This window comes from Manis pentadactyla, chromosome 3 (assembly GCF_030020395.1).
Source record: "Manis pentadactyla isolate mManPen7 chromosome 3, mManPen7.hap1, whole genome shotgun sequence".
Classification (NCBI taxonomy): Eukaryota; Metazoa; Chordata; class Mammalia; order Pholidota; family Manidae; genus Manis; species Manis pentadactyla.
Genome location: NC_080021.1, coordinates 213,942,686 through 213,970,323, shown reverse-complemented (window position 1 = coordinate 213,970,323; position 27,638 = coordinate 213,942,686). Strand labels below are relative to the sequence as shown.

Genomic DNA, 27,638 nt, shown 5'->3' with positions numbered 1-27,638 from the left:
TGAGCCAATGAAAGGATAGCTGTCTAGGCTGTTCCTGCATTAGGATCTCCATAGAAAGGGATGCACCTTTGGGGGTTTTTATTAGCTTCTTCCTGACACCCTCACTCCTTTTCTTGAGAGCAGTAACAAGCACTAGGGCAGTTCACAAATTGGAGACTGGGCCTCAGTGTTTTCCTGGGTGGCAGCTAGCTGTCTAGATGGCCATTAACATCTTCAGCATTAGGGGAATGAATATCCCCCACCTGCAATGAGATGTGTTCAGTAGTTCACTAGAATCCCTTAACTCACTTGAATTGACTCCCTCAAATCAAGATACCTCAGTGATCCCATTATGAAGAAATACTCAGTCCAGTGTTTTTAGTTATTTTGCAACAGCACTCTTCAAAGATTACTCAGCCACTGCCAGAATACTTGGACTCTTAAGTAGAAACCAAAAGTCCATCACTCATTGATTTGATCACTCCCTTACAAACCAAGGGTTTGAAGTGCTTGTTGGTACACAAAACACTTGGGCCCACTGAATGAAGGTAAATTTGAGTGTAATTTGAGTTGGATTGCACTAAAGATGTTAAGGAGAAAGCTCTTGGGACTCCACATGCAACGGGTAAAATGGGAACTTTATTAAAGGTGCTTCTGCATGTGGCTTTGGGCTAGACTAAGATGTCTCCAGATCTTCTCAAACTACCTGCATTCACCTGTCAGGTCCCTGTCCACTTTGGTCAGGTTCCCAGTTACTCTCCCACATGAAGTCTCTGATGTCTAATGAAAGCTGAACTACACCTGAAGGCCTTCCCACACTCCCTACATTGGTAGGGTTTCACCCCAGAGTGAATTCTCTGATGCTGACTGAGAGATGAGCTCTGGTTAAACGCTCTTCCACATTCACTGCACTCGTAGGGTTTTTCTCCTGTGTGAATTATATGATGTCTAATAAGGGCTGAGCTCTCACTGAAGAACTTCCCACATTCATTACACTTGTATGGCTTCTCCCCAGTGTGAGTCTTTTGGTGGATGATGAGATTTGTACTTTGGCTGAAGGCCTTCCCACACTCTCTGCATTTGTAGGGTCTCTCTCCAGTGTGAGTCCTCTGATGGTTGGTAAGGTTTGCACTCTGGCTGAAGGCTTTGCCACATGTGTTACACTTGTAGGGTTTCTCCCCTGTGTGGATTCTCTGATGCTGAATAAACGCTGCACAGTAACTGAAGGCCTTCCCACACTCACTGCATTTGTAGGGCTTCTCCCCTGTGTGGGTCCTCTGGTGGTTCGTAAGATTGGCACTGTGACGGAAGGCCTTCCCACAGTCACTGCATTCATAGGGCTTCTCTCCAGTGTGAATTCGCTGGTGCTGAACTAGGGCTGAACAGTCACTGAAGGCTTTCTCACACTCAGTACACTTGTAGGGCTTTTCTCCGGTATGAGTTCGCTGGTGTTTTGTGAGGTTTGCATTCTGACTGAAGGCCCTTCCGCATTCACTGCATTTATAAGGTTTCTCTCCGGTGTGAATCCTCTGGTGCTGAATAAGAGATGAGCTCTGGCTGAAGGCCTTCCCACATTCATTGCACTCATAAGGCTTCTCCCCAGTGTGGCTCTTCTGATGCTGAGAAAGAGAAGAGCAGTAACTGAAGGCTTTGCCACATTCATTACATGTGTATGGTTTCGCTCTGTGAGGTTTAATTATATCTGAGTTTCTCCTGAAGCTCTTTGTATGTGTTTCCCATTTATGGGGTCTTACTTCTGTAGGAACTCCCTGCTGTGGAGAAAGGACTGGTCTCAGATTGAAGCTCCTCCCCAGTTCACTAGTCCTGTGATCTGACTCCCCAGGGGGCATCTCTACACCTGGGTCTTGGAAAGAGTCTTCAGAAATGTCTCGCTTGGGTGGTGATTCAGATATAATCTTCCAGTCTGAAAAAATTTAGAAAAGCAATTTTTTTTCCTTTGGTGGAAGAAAAGATACTAGTGAAATACAAAAGACTGAAGGAGTTTGGCTGAGCTCTTAGGCACACAAGTTTGATGCTCACCCTTTGCACTCAGAACATTTATTTCACATTCGTCTTAAACCATAAATAATGCCCAAGATGGCTCTTCAGAGACATTAGCACTCTTTACTCCCTTTCCTAAACTACAAAGGGATGAAGTTTGCCCTAATCCTCCACCTCAGATGCAGTACTCCTTCCTTCTGACACTTCACTGCTTCATCAAGAATTGGGTAGCCTCAAGCTATCTCAGTCTCACAATTCTCTGGTTTTGGGCAATCTACTTATCAGGTTTAAATAATTCACTTTAAAAAGCTGATGACCAATGTCAGCAACATGAAATTTTCACCTATCAGCAAGACTGCAAGCAGTGGTTACTTCCTGGAGCATTAGGAAGGGTGCAGCATCATGGGCTACCTGTGCGGGGCAGCTGCAGAAACTGGAGTGGCCTTTCTGGAGAGCAATCTGGCTGCACGTGTCAAAAGTCCTTAAGACACTGACAACAGAATTCTGTTTGTAAGAATTTATCCTAGAGAACTATCTTAAGAAATTACACAATGCTGTGTTGACAGAGATGCTCACCATAACATCATTTGTCAAATGAAAAGCAAGCCCTTATATGTTTAATTAACAATAAGGGAATGGCCATAGTATAGCCAATCAAGGGACACTACTTAACAATGATAAGTCGCATTTAAAATCTGTGCACTTGAATTCCTTTTGTACAGAGGTATTTATTAAAAAAAAAACAGAAGATACCTCAAGACAAATGCTGGGCATAAAAGCCACAGGGCATAAATCTGCAAAGAAGTAAAAAGCTAACCTTTTCAAACAATATTGCTTCTCTCTCACCAACTTTACATTTCCCTGTATGGCCCCGGAAGATGACTGTAGCCAGAGACGGGTAAGATTCCTCAAGGGAGGAACAACCTAAGACAGGCACAGTCCTGCAGGGGGGCCATCAGGTGAGAAATTGGGGATCAACAGAGGTGAGGCTTAGAACCCCCCCCTGTTTTGAGAGAAATCTTCTGCATCTGTGGATGTTTTGTTGCCCTTGTCTAGCTTGGATTAATACTTAGTCTATAGGCACACACCTGATCATCTACATTTGCCCTCTTACAGCACTAAACTATGTTTTCTACCTTTATCTTGCATCTACCTACCACTTCAGCATTTTATTAAAAATAATAATAACAACAATAATAAGGGAGAAATGTGGGATTCACATATAAATCAAGTATAAAAATCAAACGAATATTCATATTTGACCTGATTGTTTATAGTTCATAATACGTGATCAAAACCGAAAGTTTCTGTGATGACTGCCCTTGCACTGTTCACCATGTAAGAACTTATTCACTATGTAAGAACTTGTTCACCATGTAAGAACTTGTTCGCTGTGCTTCAGAAGATTGGAGACTGTTGAGAACTAGGCTTGGGGTTGATTAATGATTGTGCATTGAGTCCCCTATACAGAATTTTATTGTTAACAACCATTTGATCAATAAATATGCGAGATGCCCTCTCAAAAAAAAAAAAAAACACGGAAGATACACAATGGGAACTGCTATCTTTGGGTCATGGGATCAGGGGTGATTTTTACTTTCTCCAGTGCTAATCTCTTTTCTGATGCTCTCCAGTGACAGTATTGTAAGTTATAAAAAGAATGCTTTCAAAGAGTATGCAGTGATAAAATGGAAAATACTGTTACCTCAATTTTAGAAAAACTCATTACTATATTTTATACAAAGACTGAAGATACCTCTGTGTGGTGGGAAGATAGAGGATCTTGATTTTCTTTTTTATTCTTTTCCAAACTCTAACTTGTATTATTTTACTAGATAAAATTATTTTAAATAGAATAAAAACATTGCTTTTACAATCAGAAGATAAGATATTTTCAGAAAGAAGAGTTAATGAGTCTTAAGCCTTTTTGGGACTGCATGCATTTTAAGAGAAAACCTTAGAATTATTGGGAAAATGTTACAACTAAGTGAATAGGGCCCTGGACACTTCCTTCTGTCTCCTATACAGGGGCTAGTCAGTAAGGAAGTGGAGTTTTAGGGAGGGCTACACAGCTTCTTTTCACAAGGGTCAACTGTCCTGAAGAAATTCTTCCTGTTTCTACCTTATTTCTCAGGACAGAATTATCAGGGTTAGTTTTAGAAAGAGTTAGAAACTCTTTATTTGAATTTCTGCAGAATCTTCACCCAGACTGCCTGGCTCCACCTCTTGCTAGCTGTGCGACTTTGGGAAAATTATTTAATCGTTCTGTGCCTTGGATTTATTATCTATGAATGTAGCAAACTCACAGAATTACTGTGCGGATTAAATGAATTAAAAATCTGAGGCCTCAGAAGGGCACCTGAGGAATAGTTAAGTGTTACATAAGTGCTTGTTATTATCTTGGACCTTTTCCTTGTGAACCATCTCAAGAGGTTTCCAGTAAGCAGACTTCCTGCTACGGTGCACGTGCACAGGAGAGCCCAGTGTACCGACAGCACAGCAGCCCCACTTCAGGTTGAGACCATCTCCGTGCAACTTGGTATTTGATCATGTATGGCTTTGGCGGCTCTCAAAAACCGACTATCTATCTGAGTAAAACATGGGAAGAGGAGGAAAAGTGACGAGAAAAACAGCAGCGGGAGAAAGGAGCAATTCAGAAGACCCCTTGATGCTCATGACTGTCATACTTCAGCCTGCCTCCCCTGAGCACTGGGTCTGCCTAAGACTGTCTAATGACATCCCAAACCAGATATATCCACAACCGCTGATTTTCCCTTTCAAGCCAGCGTCTTTGTCAATTTTCCCATTCACCCAGCTGCTGAGGCCAGGGTCACCCTTACTGCCTCCACCCCTCACGTCCAATTCACTAGTGAATCCTGTTGGCTTTAACAACCAAATATTTCTGGAATCCTTCTTACCAGCCACCATCATCTCTCACTGGAGTGTCAGCAACACTCCTGACTGATCTCTCTGCTTCTGCTCGTGAACCTTGAAAATCTATTCTCCATGCACCTGCTGAGTTATCTTTCTAAATACAAACCACATATTGCACCTTCTCTACTCAAAACCCTCAAAGGCTTCTTATCTGAATAAAATCTGAATGCCTACTGTTGCCTCACTTCCCACTGTCTCTTGCTTACTGAGCCCTAGAGTGTTCTGATCCTAACACCAGCCAGATTCATTCCCAATTCACAGCCTCAACACGTGCTGCGGCCAGAATGTTCCTCCCCCAGATGCTCATGCGGCTGGCTCATTCTGTTCCTTCAGGTCTCAGCTCCAGTGTCACCTCCTCACCATGGTCTTTGCTAGTCACCTGACCTAAAGTAAAACAGTCCCCTGCCCCCATCCCTATTCCCATTCTCACCTTTGAACCCCCAGTCACTATTCCCTTATCCTGCTTTGTTTTCTTCACAGTACTTGCCACTATCCAGTATTGCATCACTTCTTTTGTTTACTCATTTTATTTCACGTTCCTCACTAGGATGTAAGCAGGGACTATGTCTTGCTCTCTCTTGTACCTCCAGTAGCTAAAACAATGCCAGGCATGTAACAAATGCTTAATGAATATTTAGTGACTGAATGATGAGCAAAATGAATGAGAATGAGGCAAACTGACCAGCTGGGTCTGGGGAAATGTCAGCATCCACAACAGAAGTTCCCAAAGCAAGCAGTGAGGCGAAACGTACTTCAAAGACTGGGTGGGTCTGACATTGTGGGAAGGGTAGGATGAGATGATGGAGGCCAAGTAATACCCAGGATGCCTGACAATCTCAGAGCAGAGGCTCAACACAACAGAAGCTGTGTGTTGAGCAGCCAGGTTTAAAACTTTTCTTAAACTACCTCTCAATCAGATAGCGAATACAGCACTCCATAGTTGTCAACTTTTTTCACATACATTAGTTTGTAAAATAAACAGGATTTTGTCCACATTTTTCAGATATAGAAATGGATTACAACATAATCTAATGATTTGCTCTGAATCCATAGTTACTAAGAAGCCAGGACCTGAATGCCTGTCTTTCATGGGTCCATATCCAAAGTAGCTTCTATACCAATACCCTACCCCTACAGTAGCACCTCAGAGCAAAGACCCTTGGAATTAACAACCTTTCCCAACTTCTGTTTCTAGAGACATGGTGATTTGAACCTTTCTGAGGAAATTTTTTAGGATTTTGGACCCCTCTGAAACTGAGATGAAACCTTTTTCCAGAAAATGCAGTTACTGCCCTAGCCGTAAAACACTGCATTCGGTCTCTGAAGTTCCACACAGCGTGTATGGCCCAGGTTAGAAGGCCCCGCATAACACATGTGGTACGCTGAGAAAAGGGCTGGGTAGGAGGGTCGCCCTTGGAAGAAGGCAGCAGCAGGGCTAGCGAGGCTCACAGCAGGCAGGGTTTCAGCAAGTCTGAGTGGTGTCCACGGGAAGGAGGGCTGAGGGAGCACGTGACGGACTGCTTAGAGGGTGAGAGAATGGGAAGGGGGCGACAGGGCGGAGGAACCACGCAGAAAGTAAGCCAGAGGCTTTGTTTTCATTGCTCAACAGTATCAATAACAGGTAACTAAAGATATAAAGCATTAGGCAGCATTTTTAGGAAGATTTAAAACTTTGCCACCTTAAAGTTGTTAAGTACATTTATACCTCTGATGCTTTAAGTTTCAAAATACCTAGCGTGGCTGGGGCTACAGGGAAAAGCAACTGAGCCCATGCCGGAGGTCACGTGTCACGGCTGAAACGCGAGGGTGGGGGTGGAGCAGGCAGCCTTAGAGGAGCAGCAAGAGAGAAACACAGACACCACTGTTTCCCTTTTGTTTTTCCTGAGGTTCTCGGTATTAGCCCTTTAGAAAATTCTGACACGGCCACATAGAAGGAGAGAAGGGGCAGGGTTGGGGATGGTTGGGTGGTGGTGGGAAATCCAACTAAGGGCCAGGGAGGGGAGTAGCAGTAGGTGACAGGGTGTCCCAGCTCACAGCGGGAGGTATGGGTAGGGTGGGCACCTGAGATCTTCAGTGATGTGAGCATGTGCTAGGCCAACAATACCACCTGTGCGCCCCAACATCTCCCAGCCTAGGAGACGGAATAGTGGGCTGTGGAGTCAGATAAACCTCGCTTCACACCCAAGCCTCACCATTTTCTAGCTGTAAGGCTCTGAACCAGTAAGTTAGCTTCGTTCAGCTTTAACTTCCTCGTCTGTAAAATGGGGATGACATCTACCTCATGGCAGGTATAATCAAATGCATTAATGTGTGTTTTGAAGGGGCTTTTGCTCTCAGGACTCACTGGCTTAGTGCTTGCTCACCTGCCTGGACAGCCCTTAGGCTTCCTCCCTCCAGCATCCACGAGTCTCCCCTTTCTTCCAGCTGGGGGTTCATGCCAGGCTGGGAAACTGGAAGTCCTATCCCAGTGGGGAAGGTGGGCTTTAGAGATTTATACTGAGTATAAATAGCCACCCAGAACTCAGGCTGTGGAAAGAGGCCAGTCAGGTCATTCATATCATTCATTCCAGAAATGTTTACTGAGAACTTCCTTAGTGCTGGGCACTAGGGGATACAGCAGTAAATAAGACACAGTGCCAAGGTCCTGATAAAGCATTTCTGGAAGGAATTACAGAAATAGCCTCAAGGAAGGGTCAAGTCCAGGAGTTAATCCAAGCCCCAAAGCAAGCTACTTAGGAAGACAGGAACTTACTGAATATGGAGGACTGGCCTGAAGGTTACCCCACCAGTCCTGGGCAGTGAGAAAACAGGGAGGTATAGCCTCAAGGGCTTGCAGAACGAAACTGCCTCTTTCTCAACTGGATGCAGAGATCTTTCACTAGGGAACGAGGAGGAATAAACATTATCCCCCTGCTCTGTTAGAGCAATAAGGATCACGTGACACTGGGAAGTGCCACAGATGTTCAGGACTGAGGAGATTCTGAATTTTACATGGTTTCCTTACCCAGTAGGACCAGGTTCCTGGACTTTTCCAGTATCCCCTCCTTGAACCTGTCCCTCAGAGCAGGGACCAGGTGCCGCCATCCCTCCTGGGTAAAAGCAGCAGTCATGCTGCCGAAGGCCGTGGGTCCCTGAAACAATAAGCACATTCCTTCTCACCCAGCAGCCTTAGGTTAAGAGGCGGCTCCGGGTGAGATGGCCACCAGGCCTACAAAGGGTCTTTGAAAGGATTCAGGTTTTCTACAATGAATATGAATTTTTTTTGTAATGGAAAAAACAAACACTCAAAAAATAAAAAAAAGGCTGCCTCTAAGAGTAAATTTCCAACTTACATGGGGCCCAGCGGTGAGGAGACGAGCTGTCATTGCTACATCTCTTGTGCTTTCCTCTTTGGGGCGGGCAGCATCTGGAGAAGGTAGCTCTAAAGGAAGAGAGAGAAACCAATGAGGCATAAAAGTGTACAGCTCCCCAACCAGAAAAATCTCACACTCTCATTCTGAAGGGGGAGTTCAAAGGACATTGCTGGTTCTAGGGCGTTTAGGCTGAATCTGCAGACCTGAGTGGGATGTACATTTTCCCATCCCCCTTTCTACCTGAGAAATACCATCAATTTACTCAGATGTAGGGAGTCATTAGAGTCTAACAGACTCTTAAGTATGCCAGATCCAGCAGTATGCAAATCATGTAACCTTAAGTCTCATTTTTCTCATCTGTAAAATGGAGATAATAATGGCTTGTAAAGTTGCTGTAAAGATTATAAGGAAAATGCAGAAAAAGCAGTTGGCACATGCCTAGCATGTAAATATACAGTTTACAAATATTACCTATTTCTTAGTTCTTTGGAGAACACAGCTCTATAAATTTAAAACATTTCTTAATCAAAGAGGTAATGACCAAGTGGGATTCACTCTAGGAATTCAAGGTTGGTTCAACATATGAAAACCTGTCTACATGATACAGCATATTAATATAAAGGAAAAAACTCCACACAATCATCTCAATTAACACTGAAATGGCCATTTTATAAAATCTGACACCTTTCACAATTAAACACACTCAAAAAACAAGGAATAGAATTTCTTCAACTTGATAAAAGGCATCTAAAAAAACCCAGAGCTAACACCACACTTTATGGTGAAAGACTGATGCTTTCCCCTAATATGAGGCACAAGACAAGATACCTGCTCTCACCACTTCTATTCAGTGTTACACTGGAGGTTCTAGGCAGGGAAATTAGGTAGGAAAGAAAGGAAAGGAAGGAAAGGCAGGCAGGCATCCAGGCTAGAAAGGAACAAGTAAAACTATCACTGTTGGTAGATGACATGTATTTCATAGATAAAAAATTCTAAGGAATCCACACACAAAGAAACCACCACAGTGAAACAAGTTCAGTAAGGTTGCAGGCTATAAGATGAATACACAAAAAAAGACAGCCCAGTAAAAAATGGGCAAAGGGTTTGAATAACCTTTCTCCAACTGTACTTCTATATGCTAGCGATGAACAATCCAAAAATGAAATTAAAACAATTTCACTTATAAGAGCATTGAAAGAATAAAATACTAGAATAAGTTTAACAAAGGAAATGCAAGATATACATATTGACTTAAAACTACCAAACACTCTTGAAAGAAATTAAAGATCTAAATAAATGTGAAGACATCCCATGGATTCATGGACTGGAAGACAATAATGTTGGGATGGCAACAGTCACCAAATTAATCTACAGAATGAATGCAATCCCTATCAAAATCCCAGCTGGCTTTTTTACAGAAATTGAAAGGCTGATTCTAAAACTCATATTGAAATGCAAGGGATCCAGAAAGTCAAACAATATGAAACAAGAACAATTTGGAGGACTCACATCCACAATATCAAAACTATCTACAAAGCAACAGTAATTAAAAGTGTGGTACTGGTATCTAGAAAGACATATACATCAATGGAAAAAGAACTGGGAATCCAGAAATAAAACTACCCATTTATGGACAACTGATTTTTCAACAAGAGTGCCCAGCAATTAAATGAGGAAAGAATAACCTTCTCAAAAAGTGGTGCTGGGAGACAACTGGATATCCACATGCAAAAGAATGAAGTTGTATGTGTACCTCGTACCATATATAAAACTTAACTAAAAAAATGCTGAAACCACAATGTTGTTCATGTGAAACCTTAAGATTGTATATCAATGATACCTTAATTAAAGAAGAAATCTCAGAAATCCTGGCTGGTAGGTGGTATTATTTCCATTTCACAATTTACTTAGCAGAATAGTGTACAGGTTTGTGGCTTAACAATATTAATAAAAGCCTCATTTCCAGAAGGCAAAAAACTCTGATATACTCTGCAGATAGTAAGTGAGAAAGTACACAAGCTGGGATTTGAAACCAAACATTCTGGTTGCAAGGCTGGTGTGCTGAACCACTACAGTGGCTGGAACCATCTTGAAACCTCTGGCCTCTAATCTCTCTTAATACTAGATTCTATTAAGATATGGTATCTTATTTTATAGTGTTAGATATTTAATTTAAAAATAGCGGTCATTTATTGAATGGCTACTATGTGCTAGGCATTATACATATTTTGTCTTCAGTCTTCACAATAACCCATCAGGGTGTTATAATCAATATTTTACAGCAGTGGAAACTAAGGCTGGGAGATGTTCAGGAACTTGCCCATAGTTGCGTAACTGCTAAGCAGCAGAGTTGATTTGAGCTCAGATCTGTTTATTCCCAGTCCATATCTATAGTAATCTATATTCCAAATTTAGCTATATTACACTTATTGTATCATGTCATTGTGTTTTGCAAATGATACCGAGTTCCATGAATTCTAAAACCACCTAATCAAGTTTGAAAAGCAGTTTTAATTATGGAAGCATAACTAGTAAATGGAATAGTATTTTCAAACTTCAGTTACGTAAGACTCATATACAGAGTCCAAGAACTTCCCCCAAAAGTACTGAATCAGATTTCCAAAAGTGAGTGTCAGAAAAAAAAAAACTAACTCAAAGTGGATCAAAAGACCTAGATGTAAAAGCTAAGCTTCCAGACGAAAATATAAGTATTATATCTGATTAGAGAATGGTTTCTTAGATATGATATGAAAAGCTCAAGCAACATAAGAAAAAATAGATTGGATTTCATAAAAAAAAAACAACTGTGTTTCAAAGGATACTATCAAGATAGTGAAAAGATGACCACAGAATGGGAGGGAACATCTGTAAATAATGTATCTTCTAAGGGTCTAGTATCCAGAGTATAAAAAGAATTCTTAACAACTCAACAATAAAAAGACAAAATAACACAATAAAAAAAAATGGGCAAAGGATTTGGATATTTCTCCAAGCAAGATACAAATAGCCAGTAAGTACATGAAAAGATGCTCAACATCATTTGTCACTGGGAAATGCATATCAAACCATAATGAGAGACCACTTCATATCTATTAAGACGGCTAAAATAAAAAAAGATAAACAAGTGTTGACAAGGATGTGGAGAAACTGGAACTCTCACACATTGTTACCAGGAATGTAAAATGCTGCAGCCTGGAGAACAGTTTGACAGTTCCTCAGAAAGTTAAATAGTTGCCATATGACACAGCAATTCCTCTCCTAGGCAGACACCCAAAAGAAATGAAAATGTTCATGCAAAAACTTGTATACTCATGTTCACATCAACATTATTCCTAATAGCCCAAACTGGAAACCATCCAAATGTCCATCAACTGAGGAACAGATTAAAATGTGGTATATCCATATAATGGGGTATTATTATTCAGCCATAAAAAGAAATGAAGTACTTTCATTGTTACAATATGGATGAACCTTGAAACATTATGCTTAGTGAAAGAAGCCAGGCACATATGTTGTATGATTCTATTTTTATGAAATGCCCAGAATAGGAAAATCCATTGGGACAGAAAGTAGATTAGTGGCTGCCAGGGACTACAGGGATGGAGGAATGGGAGTGATAGTTAATGGGTATGGGCTTCTTTTTGGGGTGATGGAAATATTCTGGAATAGCGGTGATGGATCACAACTTTGTGAATATACTAAAGGACACTGAATTGTATACTTTAAAAGTGAGTATTATGGCATATGAGTTATATCTCAATTAAAAAAATAGTAGAGGTCCTTAGAAATAGCTCAGAAAAAGAAGTAAATGGGTCTGGATTCTGTTTCTAGTACAGATCTTTTATTACTGAGATGTACCTAACTCCCAGTACCTTAGTTTCCTCTGTGGTAGTACAGGGTGGAGGATAACCATCCTGCTTGTGTTCCTAGTTCTCTGGGGGAGACACCACCAAATGCTGGGTGAGAAACTGCACTTGAAAAGTTATAGAGCAATACACGGACTGCTTGTTCTACTAGAGGGTGGCACAGGCCCTGATGGGTGAAAATTACATACACCTTTGTTCTGCAAAGTGTTCAAGGTGCTTTCAAAAACGTTATCTTATTCGATGCTTACAGTTCTTAGAGGTAAATGAGGTAGGTAGCATTATGTTACCCTTTCCTCCATGAAGAAACACAGTTTAAACAGGAACCCTATCCTTCTGATTCCAAATCCCCAGTATCTGCCACAGCTTCACAATCCCGCTGAGTTGAACCCGCCTTCAATCTCAGGTGGAGCCAATGGGTTCCTGTTCCGAGCATTCCCGGCAGCTTCAAGAACGGCTGGAAGATCAGAAGCAATAGGGGAGACCGTCGGTACATCCCATTTTTTTTCCCAGGGCCCATTTCTCTCTACTCAAATGCCATCGGTCCACCACGGAGACGTGGAAATTATCCAGGCCTGAGCTCCTCAAACTTTTTTTACCTCGGAATTCTTTATTCAAAAAAGGATCGTCCTCAACCGCTGGTGGGAAGGCTAAAGGCAGAGTTCTGGTCCCGGTCGCACAGCAGTACCAGCGGGCAAGCGGGGACAAGCAGCAGGACCTCCTGCAAACCGCTCCCTCCACCTGTCCTTCTCACCTCCTTCCTCCAGCATTTGGGTCCCACCTCGCGCCACCGCCTCCCAGCAGTTTGAGCGTCAGTGGCGCTTCCCTGCGGCGGCGGCCCCGTTCTGCCGGCCTGCGCTGACTGCTCCCGGGCTGGCCCTTCTCTCCAGCCTCGCCCCTCGGGCCGGGTCTGAGCCTGCGGTGCGGAGCCCTGGGAGCTCCGGTCGGGCCTCTCCAGCCGGGTCTCTCACTGTCTCCCCAGGTACAGCCAGGCCTCCGCTCGGTCTCAAGCAGAACGCCGCGTGAAAATGCAGCTGCTGGCTACCCGAGAAAGGAACCCGCCAACAACGCGAGCTGGGAAACGGCGGTTATCCGGTACCACCAGACGCCAGGCCCGGCTCTCGCGCCAAAAGGGACTCGCCTGAAGGCGCCACTTCCGGTCACGCGCACATGCCGCCCCGCCCCGCCGGACTCCATTTCCCAGAAGGCTCCGGGCTCCGCTCGGCCAAAGCTGGTTGTCGATCGGATCCAGGTCTGTGACCTGCTCGTCCTGGTTTAACGCACTTCCCAGAGAGGCTTTCGCTTGTTCTCGCTCCCAGGATGTCTTTCCCATCATGCTTTGTTGCCCGTGCCTCACTCGCCCACCGGAATCTCTGGGTGGGAACCTGTGTGACTGGAAGGAAGCTTTTTGGTCCCGGAGGCCCTCGGGCGCGCCGGGTCCAGCACAGGCTCTGGAGGTCTGAGTGCTCCTTGGAGGGTTTGGCGTGGCCATACATGGCGCTGAGAGGGGCCTTTTCTCACACGAGCCTTCAGCTCAGGGTCCAACCCCAGAAACCTTGGCTGTCCTCTTGAGCAGAACCGAAAGTTTGAAAAGAGTAAAGGAAATGAAGTCCCCCTCAATGTTATTAACCTCAAAAATGTTACTTTACCAGCAAAATGAGTTTATTTGGCAATAGCTGAGTAACTGCAATTTCGGACAAGCAAACTATGGCACACCATAGGCAAGTACAAAGAGACAACGGGAAGGTCAGTCTTTATTAGGATTTAGGAGGGAATTTGAGGGGGGCTGTGGCACACGTGTGAGAATAACCCCTTAGGGCTTTCTGACTCCATTTTAAGTGAGATTTCTTTTACTCATTTTTACAGCGTGAACAGGACAGCCATGGATTGGTGGCCTGGAACTCTCAAAGCATAAAAATCTATCAGGAGGGAACTTCTTCAGTAATTTTAGGAGCGGAAGCATACTTTATTAGTGTTGCATCAGCACTACTGTGGGAAGAGATTACAGAATGGTCTGTCCCTTGGAGACCTCTGTGCTGTGGCCAGGGATGTTTTGTGAAAGGTGAAATAAAATGGAGTCACTAATGCCAAGGGGTTTTAAATGGAGCTTGGAGGCCATTAAGGTAGATAGACCTTGTGCATGTCCTCACCCATTGGTACCAAAAACTTTTGAACTGGGCCAAACTGCAAATAAGCCAAAAACTTGGCCCAAACACCAGCTACTTGCTACAGAAGAGACTTTGCTTAGTGATGGCCATAGCAACCAATTATATTCAGCAGCCGGTGCTCACCCCATAGTGGACACTGGGAGGCAGCAGATTGCTTCACCCTTCAGCTGGTGCAATTCCACCTATGGCCACTGGCCACTTGCCTCAGTTTCACAAGCCAGGATTCTCCAAGAAGATATGAGAGCGGGAATGAGAGCTGGGCTTCCACTTGGAAGCCTGAGCAGTGCAGATCTCTGCCTGGTAAAGAGCAGCTTCTGCTGCACCTGTCCTCTGGGGATGTTCCATCTGCCCCTCTTCTCCATGGTCCTGTGCCTGACAGTGCTGGGCTGGACTCCTGGGGCAGATGTAGGCTGTCAGCTGGGGCTGGCTCTTGGTCCCTGAAGCACACTGTGCTCTGATGGGAAGGCCCCAAGGGAGTTTAAAGAGCATGTGTGTCCACTGTCAGTCCATGACTGGGTGCTAGTAGCAATCAGAGGCGGTATAGGTAGGAGTTGCTGAGGAAGCAGGGTAGGAAATAGAATATAAAGAGAAACTGCGAAGATTCCAGATGTCCTTTCATGAGGCACCCCTTGAGCCTCACACCAGTCTTGCCTGTAGCTCCCAGCCCTCTCCGTGGCCTCCACCTCTCCGGCACAGGCTCAGATGTGCCACCAGCAGCAGCAGCTGACACCGGTGGAGCGCTCATCCTGTGCCATCCTCCGTTCTAAGTGCTTCCTGTAATGATCCTTTTGTCCTCCCCCATGAGGGGGTAGCATCATTATGCCCTATTTTACAGGTCAGTAAACTGAGGCTTACAGAGGTTAGGTGACTTGTCCAGGTCACACAGGCTGTGAGTGAGTAGTACAACCAGAATTTGAACTCAGCCCACTGGCTCTTACCCACCATGCTGCACTGGCTCCTGGTTCCCGGATTACAGAGGAACGAGACCAAAGTAGGGTTGAAGCCACGATGATGTTTTCCTTGCCCACAAACTTAACCATCTTTCTCATCTCATTCTCTATTCTCTCATCTCTCTTCTATTTCATCTCTGTGTGTCTCCCTTCTCTATTTTCTCTCTCATCTCTCTCTAAATCTATATCTACATAATAGCAGGATTATCAATAAGCAGAAAACAGGAAAGAATCTGAATGTGGAACAATGTGAGGTTGATTTAAGTTCTGATGTATTTACACAATGATAGCCTTAATTTGTTGAATTTAACAAATATATGACCACCTACTCTTTGCCACACACCAGGACTCCAAAGGTAAAGAAATACTACATTAAAAGAATGAAGAAAGCTTCCATTTTGAGCTGGTGGATCGAAGTTAACACATTCACCTTCTTCTCCTACTGAAATGATGGTGAAGATGTGAAGAAGGGAACAAATCCATAACAAAACTGAGTCAGCATACAAAAGAATGACTAAGATAACCTGATCAACTGATTCCCAAGGAGATCAGAGAACAGAAAACAACTTTCAAAAAGTTAAATTATATAGTTTTATTCAGAGTGGTGAATAGTGAGTGTTGAGGATGTGAAGCAACTGGAACTCCTGTGCGATGCTGGTGGGAATGCAAATTGGTGCAACCACTCTGGAAAACAGTCTGGCAGCTTCCTAAAAGAGTTAAACATAAACTGGCCATGTGACCAGCAATTCCACTCTGCACAAAGGCTTGTATGCAAATGTTTATAGCAGCTTTATTCCTAATAGCCCCAAATGGAACCAGCCCAAATGTCTAACAGGCTGCTACTCTCCGATAAAAAGAAATGAACTACTGCTGCCTCTACAACATGGAATGTGGATGACTCCAAAAAGCACTCTGCTAAGCTAAGTAAGTCATCAAATTTTATACCTACAATTGTTTAATTTCATGGTGAGTAAATAAAACCTTAATAAAGCTCATCTTTTAAAATGAAAATACGTATCCTTGGAGAAACCCAGAAAGGCATTTCCACCAAAAAGAAAGGTATAGGATGCTATGAGAAAGGAACAGAGAGTAAGATAGAATCTTAAATGATTGTCAAAGCACCAATCAAAAGAAAGCTGAAGTGGTTATATTGATATCAGACGAAGTAGATCACAGAACAGGGAATATTACCAAGATAAAGATCATTTCATAATGACGAAGGACAAAACAATCAGGAGAATGTCATGATCCTAAATGTGCACACACCTCATCATAGAGCTCCAAGGTGTGTGATGCAAAGCCGGACAGAACAGCCAGGAGAAACAGACCCACTTTAGCAGGTAGAGAGATTTTAACACCTCTCTCTTAAGAATTAATAGAATAAGTAACAGAAAGTCAGTAAGGATGCAGAAGACCGGAACCACTCTATTCAACAACCTAATTGACATTTGTGGAACACTCCACTCAGCAACCGCGAAACGAGGACCTTGATCAACGAGCCACTCAGAATGAGAGTGCAGATACGCAGTTACTGACATAAAAGATACACCAGCATTGGAAAGCCACTTCTGCAATCCCCCCGAGTCTGGGTTTTGCTAATGCTGAAAGCTGTCCTGTGTACTAGCACATGTCACTGGGTCAGAGCAGCTGCTGCAGGATCTTCCAGAAACTGAACCTGGAGTCCTGCCCTCCACACTTCCACCCTCCACTCCCCGGTCTCATTATGAGGCTTATAAGAAGATGCCAAGGTGGGCACGCACTGGGCTGCACCACCCGGGAAATAAAGAAAGCAGGTCACAGAATGGGAAGTATGGCATCCTGCTTCTCTGTAGTGATGCTAAATGCACGTATGCTTGGAGATCTTTCAAGATAGAACCAAACTGTTACCAGAGGTTACCTCTGGAAAGATCCAGATGTGAATTATTGTTTATCCAAATAAATGAGTTAATTTTTGTAAAGTGCTTAGGAGAGTGCCTAGCAGAAGGCTAACTGATAAAAGATTATATTAAATAAATCTGTTTTCTAATTTCCCTAGAATAAACATGTATTACTTACATAATTTGTAAAAGACTTTGGTTTCATTAAGTCAATAGAAAAAGAGAGGCTTTTTTGGGTGCAACGAGATTAGATGGTTAACGATCCAGGGACTGAGCTCAAGGAAGGAGCCGGAAATGACCTCCAAGTGCCAGGGGAAAGCCCCGCTGCCCACAAGAATGTAAATCCACAGATGTTCTTGGCAAAGCCCAGCGGGAAGCCTTGTTTACAGAAAGGTAGGGAAATGCCCTGCTCCAAGGGCCAGCTGCTCACATGAAGAGGCGGGACCTGATTTTCTGAGTCAAATCTTTATTTGGCAAACGAGGTTCCTTCCTGATGACACAGCCATGTGAGAGGAGCAACCACAGGCCATCACCCGCCTCCAAAGGCATCTTCTCCACAAAATGAGGAGCCCAGTCACCCTCCTCCACCACCACTTTCATGTCAAGCTTGAGTCGGCTCGTGGAGCAGGGCAGTGAAGCCCCTCAGAGATGTCGCCTCTTCCTGGGCCAATGGGCAGCAGGGGGAGCTGGCCCAGGGGACTGAGGGGCTGCAGAGAGCTGGGGAGGAAGGAGGAATCCCGGAAGACGAGGCTGAAAGGTGCTGTCGTCCTGGCTCCTGGCTCCCGGCTCCCTGGGGGCAGGCAGGGGTTCCCGCGCCGGCGGAGGCCCAGCTCAGAGTCGCAGGTGGGTTCCATCCCCTCTGCAGCCCAAAGCTGTCCGAGCTAGGAGAGTCAGTCACTCATGGCAAGGGGCTGTCACCGCCCCTCAAAATGGGCTGTGATTTGCTCCAAAGTCTTTCCTTTGGTTTCAGGGACACAGGACAAAGTAAAAAGGACACTGAAGATGCAGAAGGCAGAGGCGAGCCAGAAGGCACCATAGGGCCTGAGCACGTCCTGCAGAGAAGGGAGGCCATGTGTGATGCAGCAGGTCGGGAGCGCCTGGCCAGGGCAGTGGAGGAGGGTGTGGCAAGCCACCTGGAAGCCTGGGCAAGCACTGTCCCCGTGCGGGTGTTGTGTGGCTGGGGAAACTGAGGCTCACTGTGATAAAATGACTGCCTGCAGGTCAGAGACCTGCTATCAAGTGACAGCTGGACTTGTGCCCCAGGGCTGACCGCAGGGCCCATTGCCCCAGCCTCTGTGCTCAGCCTTGGCCCTGCCCTCAGGTCCCTGCCCCCAGGGGAGTCTCTTCTCGGTGCTGGGAGGAATGCCGAGCCCCCAGCAGGCTGAGATGGGGTGGTGTGAGCACACGGGGACACACAGGGCCCATGGCGTGGAGGGAGGAGTGAGCAGCAACCCTGGTCTGAGCCTGTCACCCATGCAGCCCAGCCCAGTGACCTCCCAGGGGCCAGAATCAAAGCCCCCCTTCTCAGCCCCTCTTTCTCTGGGATGTGGTGACTCTCCCTTCCTCCTTGAAGCCTTTTTCTTGGCCTCTTGGACACTGTACACCCCGGGTCACCACCTCCTCGCTCCTTTGCTGTCTGTCCCCCCACAGGCCCCCAGTATTTCCACCTGCAGGCCTCTGCCCTGGTCCTCCCAATGTGCTAATGGGGGGCCAGCCCTGCACAGACCCCATGCCAGCCCTCTCATCCATGCCTCTCCTGACTTGCCTCCCCCATCTCTGGCCCAGCCTCTGGTGGTTCATCCTCCCACCACTGTCCACTGCTGTCCCAGCCCTTGTCAGAAAGGGGACCCTGTCTGTCTCATTCATTGCTGTCTCTGGTTTATGAACAGGCCTGAACATTCCCCCCACCCCCTGTGCACTGGCGTGGAAGGGACCACATGTTATGTGTCAGGCCATCCAAGAGAAGGTGGCAAAATGCAGAACTGAACTCATATCCCCATCAACCCCAAGAGGAAGGTACTGTTACCCTCCTCCACTCGGCCAAGGAAGCTGGTTCAGAGGTGAGCAACACAGCAAGGTAGCATGGCAGGCAAGTGCCTAAGGTGCAGCTGGAGCCCAGGCCCGTCGACTCCAAAGCCAGGGCTCCTCCCACACAGCCCTACTTCCCAGGCTGTGTCCCCAGCACGCAGTGGGGAAGGCCGGCCCTGCTGTACTTCCACCCAGGCGGCCTGAAGGCTACCAAGGGGTCACAGCCTGGGTGCCTCACCCACCCTGGCCTGTCTCGCCTTGACCCTGACCAAGGTGGGCAGTGTCCCAGGTTGGTGGGGCCTCCGCCCACACAAGGCCACTGACCCTGAGTCTCTGCAACGAGAGTAATTCCAAAAAGTGCTCTCTGCTGACCCTCAGGGCTTGTACTCACCATGAGGCTGCTGAACTCCTTTGTCACCAGAAAGGCCATGAGCCAGTTGGTGAGGACACAGACGCCAGTGGCCACGCCCTTGACGTGCAGAGGGAAGATCTCAGACATGAGGAGCCAGGGGATGGGCCCCCAGCCCACAGCAAAGCCTGCGGGAGAGAAACAGGCGTCAGAGCCCACGGAGCCCAGACCCTTTGCTCTCTACAGACCCCCTCGGCTGAAGCGGCGCAGGGCTGCTGGGTGGGGGGGCCTGGGTTCTGGTCTGGGCCCGGCAGCTCGGCACCTGCCTACCGTGAGGTCTCAGGCCAGAGCCTTCACTTCTTCTGAGCCCGGCCTTTTCTCTGCGGGACGGGATAATGATGGGGCTACCTCAGAGGGCTGTGGGGATTCAGTGGAAGGGGCAGAGAAGGGCGAAGACCGCCTGGCATGCGGTCAGAGCCACGAACACTCAGGTGGGACCCATGTGATGGAGAGGCGGGCTGGGCAGGAACGCACTGGGAGCCATAGGAACTTGAGGGTGACAGGTGCCCATCGCCCCCCCACCTCCCCCAGACCCCCTCTCACCAGCGGTGAAGAGGCACACGCTGCCCACCGCCAACCAGGCCAGCCCCACACTGGCACTGGCAGGTTCCACCGAGATGGGCGCCAAGAGCTCCACGTGTGAGGAGTTGCTGGGGCCGCCCTGGGTCAGCTTGAAGTAGGCACCGAAGGCGCTGGTGCTGAACACCATGACCACACCTGCGGGCAGAGGGCGGCGGTGGCAGGGTCTCAGCAGTGTGGGCACAGCAGTGTGGCCAGAGGCCTCTGACAGGGGCAGCAAGCAGTGCCCGGGAGCCCTGACTGGGCAGTAGCCATGCCAGCCCCGGCTGGCACTCCAAGCGGCTCCGGGAAGCAGCCCCTCCCTGGCCAGGGAGCAGCAGTGCTCTGGACCTGTTCTCCCCAGCAGGCCCATCTGACACAGACCATCACCCCTCATGATGGCTGCTAGTACCCCCATTTCATAGCGGGAAATGGCTCAGGGAGGTAAAGTCATTTGCCCAAAACGGCAGTTTCTGAGTCACTCCACCTCCCAAGCCCTAGTTTCCTCACTGCTAACAGGGGCCGCGTTGGCGCCTCCGTGGAGGTTCGCTGCCCAGGTTAAGGTGGGCTGCAGCGATGCTGTGCGAACAAGCCTGGGCCGGAGCACGCTCGTGAGCGCTCTGTTACATTTCAGGCTTGCTCTCGGGGTTGCCCAGCTGTCTTCCTCCCGCGATGGGGTGTCCTCAGCAAAGACCCTCCAGCCTTCATGGGGAGCTTGGCCTGGACCACTGTGCTTGCACATAGCTGAGCCCTTGCCCGCAGGCCTCACCTGACAAGGCCAGGAGCAGCCTCCGCCCAGCTCTGTCCATGACGAGGGCCGCCATGGCCGTGAACAGCACCTGGATGATGCCCACGATGACCGAGGCCAGGCTGCTGTCCTGGGGAGACGGGCCGAGGCAGGTCAGGCAAAGACCCTAGGACTAGGTCCCACCCACGTGCCGCCTGGATGAGGCAGGCTGGGGCAGACACCTCTTTACCTTGAACTTAGCTTCCTCAAAGATGGTCTCTGCATAGAACATGACAGCGTTGATTCCCGACAGCTGCTGGAAGACCATCAATGAAATGCCGATGATGAAGGGCTTGTAAATACCAGGATGCCTCAACAGGGCCAGATGGAAGCCCTGCACAGATAGACAGTGGGTGTCAGTGCTGCTCTGGACCCTCGCCTGAGGGGCACCTGGCTTTGAGCCCGGTGCAGTGAGCCTCGGCTCCTTGCCCCGGCCTGCCTGGCCTCGGTTCACAGACAGCTCTCCCCTTACTTCAGCCACCCCTTCCTGACTTGTCGGGGAGCCGCAGAGTTACATGGGCCAAACACCAGGGGCTCCAGAACTCCCTGACATAGGCCCTGGCCGCTCTGAACCCTTCCCGCCGACACCAGGCACTGCTATGCCTCCCCCATTACAGAGGAAGAGACTAAGGCTTAAAGGAGGAGGTCACACAGCAGGTAAGTGGCACAGACTCGTTTCAGTGCCTGGCCTGCCTCCTCACTTCCCAGTCAGGTCCTCAAGTCTGCGCCTGCATTTCCCTCTGACCCGCCCAGCCTTTCTCCTTGTGGGACCCTACTGTCGCGGTGAGGCTTTCCCAGTGAGCTCTGAGGCTAGGGCCCAGCTGAGCAGCGAAGCTTCAGCAGGACAACACTGACCCCGGCCCTGTCCCGCTGCGTGAGGCAGACAGTGGGTGCCGGCCTCTCCTGGGAGTGAAGGGGCCATACCTCACTGTCACTTCCCTCAGCTCTGGTGCCCGGCCTGTCACCTGGTGCCCAGCCCCGGCAGGCAGCTCTTCCCAGCCCTGCTCGGAGCCCCACAGGAACTGCACAGCGGCCATGGCCTCCTGGCGTTTGTGCTGAGTCAGCAAGAAGCGTGGCGTCTCGGGCATGAAGCACATCAGCAGCAGCATGAAGGATGGGGGCACACAGCCCAGCACGGCCAGCCAGCGCCACTCCAGCACCCGGCCTGGTGGGAGGGGTGTCAGGTGAGCCAGCCTGGGTCTTTTTGGGGAGTACCTACCTTCTTGCCAACCCCAGGACTCAGCTTAAAGGGTGGGGACCTCACTACCTCTACATGGCTACCCTTGTGTCTGTTATTGACATTGTCGTTATTATTAGTGTTGATACATGTTGTAGAAACTGTGGTAGGTACGTCATTATGCTACGTCTGCTCAGTGAATACTTATATAGCCATTAAAAAAAAGAACAAGGTGATCACTATGTACTGACGTGGTATGACATGGTACCATTTGTCTAAAAGGCAGGAGCAGAAGAATAAAAATGCACAGTCCAGTCCTCATACATGCACAGACTCTGGAAGGCCACCAAGAAGTAAGCAAGGCTGGCTCCTCCGGAGACTAAGGAGGACAGGGTTGGGGAGACTTTTCACTGAACACCAGTGGATCAATACAGAAACTGATCAGTGAAGGTGCAGATTGTGATGAACTGGAGGCAGTTCTATGGGAGTCAAACCCATAGATCTGTCCTAAATGTCAGTGTCTGTACGTGGCAGGAGAGCTGGCACACTGCTGGGCCCCCGTGGCCAGACTGCTGGCAGCATTCTGAGTTAGAGTCAGGGTGCTAAGGGGGGAAAAAAACAAAAGACCTGGGACCCACGTGTCACTTGCTCTGAAGAACCGGGGGCACACACCACAGCCCGTCAGACCCATCACGCCCCTGTGGCCCCCGTCCCCCGTGGGTCTCAGAATTGTCATCTCTTCATAATTTTCATGTGGGCCCTGTAGCCAGGCATTTTTCATGTGTCACTTGATTTGATCCCTCAACAGCCTTGGACTAGGTGGAGTTTTCTCCACTTAAAGACAAGAGAAGTGAGGCTCCTGGGGTGGTGCGACTAGACCAAGGTCACACAGCTAGTAAATGGCAGTGGCTCTCCCTTAACCAGGGACTGTCAGATTTGAAGCCTGTCCTCTTTCTACCCCAGTTCTGGTGAAACAGGTCTGCCACTGGAAGCCTCCTCATACTGGCCTCCAGGTCTGACCTGTGGGTCCCCTAGTACCCTCTTCCTTCATGCTGCAGATCTGGTCCTGATATTTCTGAAGGAGACCACTTGGTACCTCTGAGCGCCTGGGCTGAAGATTTTTGGGGTGCCCCACCCACCCCTGCAATCCTCTGTCACTACACAGTGAGATACTGACTAATCAGTTGCCCTCCCCACACCCCCAGAATGGGCTTCTGCCCTGGCAAGATGAGCACGTTGCCTTCTCCAGTTCTCCCTGCAGCTTAAGTCACAAGACCCACACATCCTAGGGCCTTAGGGAGGTATCTGGGAACCTGGCACCTTGGCACTGGCTGTGTGACCTCAGGCAAGTCCCTGACCCACTGAACTTCAGTTTCTATAGCTGTAAAGCACCCCATGGCCATCAACAGGGAGCAAGAGATAATGTGAAAACTCTACCTGCCAAGTAGGCTAGGAGGATGCCTATGACGACCATCAGCTGCACACAGGAGCCGAGCAGCCCCCGCACTGTGGGGTACGCAATTTCAGAGATATAGACCTGTGGGCAATTAAGATGAGATTTTACTTGGGGTCCAAGTAAAATGGAAAAGCCTCAGTCATTTGGAGCTGAGGAGCGCCTCGATTGGGACTGCTGCAGGCCTGGTGGGCCTCTAACTACGGGTCAGTAGAGCCCTCCCCATACCTCCTGCCCCCCACCAAGTGATCTGCAGCGGGTGGTTAAAGAGGATTAAGGGTAAACACACAGCTGTGTGTATGTGTGTGTGTGTGTAGGGGAGGGTGTGGGTGGGGACACAGAGCTCTTCCCACTTTCATGTAAGTGTAGGACACCCCTTGATAAAATGCAGATTTTGATGCAATAGGTCTGCGGTGGGGCCCAAGATCCTGCCTTTCTAACTAACTCCAGGTGACATGCAGGTTGCTGGACTGAGGCCCACACTTTGAGTGGTGCCCCTGGAGTGAAGGCAGGAACTCTTCACCTCAGTCCTCATCTATGATTGCTCTCTTCCTCTCGGCTCAGGGGCCAAAAAGACCTTGCCCATGTTTCTAGGTTATTCCACATCTTATGGCCAAAACTAAGACAGGTGTGTTTCTGTCCAGAAAAAAACAAAACAAGTCCAGTGCAGCTGTGGCCTGCTGCCTAGCAAATGCAGGTGAAATGAGTGACAGGTACAAAGGGTGACCCAGGAGGACTCTGCTTTCAATCTCGACCAGGCTGGGGTGTGGGCAGTTGATTATCCAAGCCCAGAGCCAGCAGCAGTTCACTGGTCATGCAACCACCTCAGCGGCCACAGTCCTTCCCCAAGCCATGGCAGGCCCGGGGCTGCAGGTGGTGCCGTCTCCCTGAATCCTTACAACCACTGCCTGAGCTAATGCCACTATTCCCAGAGAGGGGCTGTGCCCCACTAAGTGGCAGAGCCGAGATTTCACCCAGGTGGAGGACAGCTCCAAAGTCAGTCTGGGCAGTGCTGAGTCACAGGCCCCAGAAAGACGCAGGGAAGCGGCCGGAGGACCTCTCTGTGAGAGGCAAGGGGAGCAGCAGGTCCGAGCAGCCTTCGCCCTCAGGGAAAACCAGAACAGGATTTTCCCGCTGAACTGTACGCAGTGGTCTGAATGACAACAGGCGATCTAAGCCGTACTGCCAGGCTTCTGTTGACCATGCACAGAGGCCATCCTTATTTGCAGAGCAAAAGAGAGGCCCGATTCAGTGGCCCAATCCTGGGCTGGAGTAATAGCTTCACCCTGACTAGCTGTGCCTGGACAAAGGACTTCAGGTTTCTGAAGCTCACTTCATCTGTAAATGGGGATAATTAACTGTGGCTCCTTCCAAGGCCTGCTGTGAGGGTAAGCAGGTAAGGGGCACGGTGCCAGGCACTCAGGAGGCCACAGCCAGGGAGAACCACGCTCCCAGTTCTGCTCCTTCTCCTCGGTCCCTGGGTCGAAGGCTAGGGGACACTCACCGGGGCCACAAGCGAGGCAATCCCGCAGGCCAGGCCGGTGAGGAGGCGGCCCCCGAGCAGCATCCACAGTTCCCGGGCCGCGGTGATGACCGCAAAGCCGACCACGAAGGGTACGGTGCAGAGCAGGAGGCTCAGCTTGCGCCCGGCGCGGTCCACTAGCCAGCCGCCCAGTACGCCCCCCGACGCGGCGCCCAGGGTCACGATAGCCTGAGGACCGGGGCGACCACCGGCTAAAGAGGGGGCGACAGGGGGCCAAGGCCCAACTTCGCCCTCCACCTCACCCCAGGGACCTCGGTGGGAAGAGGATGAACCCCTCGCAGGGGAACCGGGACGTATTCGGCGGAGGGTCTCAGTGCCCACTGGAAGCAAAATAGGGGAGGGTCCCATCGCGCGTCCGAGGCGGTGGGCGTGGAGCGTGTCAGTGCCCATCCGAGGGGGTGGGCGTGGAGGGTCCCGGGGCCCGTCTTAAGGGTGGGAGGATGGGGGCCCCAGGGGGGCAGGAGGGTGACCCCGAGGCCTCACCCCGAACCAGGAGGCGGCATCCTCGTCGAGGCGCGGGGCCAAGGGCGCGGCGCGCCGTAGGCTCGGGATGGCTGGGGAGCTGTAGCCGAGCGCGAAGCCGAAGCTGAGCGGGCCTAGGGCAGCGGCGAACGCTGCGAGGAAGACGCGGCGGCCTCTGGGAGCGCTGAGGGGACAGGTCGGTCGTTGAGCTTAGCCGGCCTGGCGTTGGCGGCGAAGCCGCGCCCCCAAGCCTGCGCCCCCACCCGCTCACCTGCCGCCGGGCGGCCCCAGAAGTGGCTGGGTCTCCTGGTCGTCAGGCGTCATGCCCACAGCCAACGCTTGCTCCAGCCGCCGACACCCGAACTGCCAAGGGTCCCGCGAGTGCGGCGGGTACCCGCCTCTCTCGGCAGAACCAGCCAATGGGTGGCGAGGGGCCGTTCTGGGGCGGGATGGGAACGCTGCCGTTTGGGAGCAGCCAATGGGAACGCAAGGCCGGGTTGGCGTCTGCTCTAGGCGCCGCCCTTCGAATCAAAGCAGACCAATGGAAGCAAAGAGCCTGTGGGCGACGCGCACTGGAACCGCCTCTCAAACTGAGCTACCCGATGGATAGGTGGGGAGGAGTTTGTAGCTGGAGAGCACGACTACCCAATAGAAGTGTTGCGCTATCCCGGAGATAAGTGGTCAGTAGGGGCCTCAAATCGAGTCAGCCAATGAGGGGAGGGCGGAGACTGCACTTGCGCCTGGAACCGCCTCTCAATCTAGCTTCAACCAATGGGTCTGGGAGTTGGACGAAGGCGGAGCACGTGGGCGGTGGACAGGACTTCCGGCCCCCAAGGATCGCTGCAGCCGTGCTCTCTGGTCTGGTCTGCAGTTCACTGGGCGTTAATCGCTGCCGTGGGGCCTGGGTTGGAGGTGTCTGGCCCCTTCCCCCGGCCCAGCTCTGCCTGCCGAGAGCCGCAGGACGGAAGGTCTCCAAACGACTGTCCTGAGTCGCTGTCTCTCCTCTGAGGAGCAGAGCTTGGCCCGGCACTCCAGCAGGGCTGCTGGGGGCGGGAGCGTGGCCCGGCTCCCCGCCACCCGCCTCCGTGCGGGTCACCACTTGAGGCTCCCAGTTTGCTGAAGGCTACGGAGCCGACGACGACCGGGACCCCCATGTGCCGAAAACCGGTGTGGGGTGGGGTGGGCTCCTATGCCGCCCATGTGTCACTGATCTGGGCTTACATGGTGTACTCCACTCTCCCTGTTAAGTTACTATCGTTTCACAGGCAATATTGACTCTTGAATTTTCATCTGAATGCCTCCTGACTTTGAATTGCTTGAGGAAATTAATAGCCAGTCGCCACATGCGCACCTAAGTCACTGCTGGGGGAAGGATGATGAGGTCAGGGCTCTGTAGAATCTGTCCATTTGTACCCAACACTCTCGGTGCAGGCAGCTGCGGTGGAGTGTTGTACAATTCTGGAAAGAATCCGCACTAGGAGAGTAAGAAGCTTGCCTTCTAATCCCCCTCTGGGCCTGTTTCCTCATCTGTAAGGGGGGCATGATAATATCTGTCTTTCAGGAGATTTCTGAGTACGGGCAGTGTATATTAAAGACTAAGCACATGCAAAGCACTCAAATACTAGCCAGTATGATTACCACAGTTCTTTGACCCAGTGCAGTCACCTGACTGTATTATCTTAAAGAATAAGGCAACCTCCTGAGCATCTTGTGCTCAAGTTATAAATTCTTATCACAGCACTTATCACTGTCTTGTGATGGATCGCTTCTCTCCCTCCCTCTGGATGTGACCTCCCCGTCCAGACAGTGGGCTCTTGGTGTTTGTAGAGTGGCTGAATACCTCAAGCCCCATGGACAAACTGCCTCAGTTAGTCTACTTTGTAACTCAGGCAGTGGGTATGGAGAAAAGCTATGCAGACAGGATGCTCCAGTGAGCCCAGCTAGCACCAGCCGGTCCTCTGCCTAGTTATCTCCCTCCTTTGTTCACTTCTTGGCCTTTAAAAGCATGTATTGCTTCCAGAGCAGCCTCCTGCCCTTCATTTTATAAGCTAAGCACCATCAGTCTGATTAATAGGACCCACCTCTTGCCCTTTCTA

At 49.3% G+C, this 27,638-nt stretch overlaps 2 protein-coding genes and 1 long non-coding RNA gene across 11 annotated transcripts; 1 reads left to right on the top strand and 2 right to left on the bottom strand.

The window, feature by feature from the left end:
- Positions 1 to 598: 598 nt before the first annotated feature.
- Positions 599 to 13,276, bottom strand: ZNF79 (zinc finger protein 79). 6 transcript variants are annotated; one of them, XM_036913881.2, is made up of 5 exons: positions 12,885 to 13,276; positions 8,247 to 8,335; positions 7,919 to 8,045; positions 7,278 to 7,373; positions 599 to 1,903 (listed from the first exon to the last, which is right to left on the bottom strand). In XM_036913881.2, the coding sequence occupies exons 1-5, from the start codon at positions 12,898 to 12,900 to the stop codon at positions 732 to 734; spliced, it is 1,500 nt and encodes a 499-aa protein (XP_036769776.2). In that variant the 5' UTR covers positions 12,901 to 13,276; the 3' UTR covers positions 599 to 731. The 6 variants fall into 6 exon arrangements, with proteins under 6 accessions (XP_036769776.2, XP_036769774.1, XP_057355039.1 ...); XM_036913879.2 differs by lacking the exon at positions 7,278 to 7,373 and having other exon boundaries at positions 12,885 to 13,274; XM_057499056.1 differs by lacking the exons at positions 7,278 to 7,373; positions 12,885 to 13,276 and adding an exon at positions 12,382 to 12,831.
- Positions 13,277 to 13,306: 30 nt separating this feature from the next.
- On the top strand, positions 13,307 to 15,555 carry LOC130683045 (uncharacterized). Its single transcript, XR_008996639.1, has 2 exons — positions 13,307 to 13,382; positions 13,997 to 15,555. It is a non-coding gene; the product is annotated as an uncharacterized LOC130683045 (long non-coding RNA).
- A 128-nt stretch (positions 15,556 to 15,683) lies between these two features.
- Positions 15,684 to 25,958, bottom strand: SLC2A8 (solute carrier family 2 member 8). Of its 4 annotated transcripts, none has more exons than XM_057499055.1 (10): positions 25,814 to 25,958; positions 25,564 to 25,726; positions 25,042 to 25,248; positions 23,522 to 23,621; positions 21,873 to 22,072; positions 21,098 to 21,241; positions 20,890 to 20,998; positions 20,106 to 20,279; positions 19,545 to 19,690; positions 15,684 to 15,955 (listed from the first exon to the last, which is right to left on the bottom strand). In XM_057499055.1, the coding sequence occupies exons 1-10, from the start codon at positions 25,864 to 25,866 to the stop codon at positions 15,845 to 15,847; spliced, it is 1,407 nt and encodes a 468-aa protein (XP_057355038.1). In that variant the 5' UTR covers positions 25,867 to 25,958; the 3' UTR covers positions 15,684 to 15,844. The 4 variants fall into 4 exon arrangements, with proteins under 4 accessions (XP_057355038.1, XP_036769770.2, XP_036769772.2 ...); XM_036913875.2 differs by lacking the exon at positions 15,684 to 15,955 and adding an exon at positions 17,572 to 17,915; XM_036913877.2 differs by lacking the exon at positions 15,684 to 15,955 and adding an exon at positions 18,026 to 18,177.
- Positions 25,959 to 27,638: the final 1,680 nt, after the last annotated feature.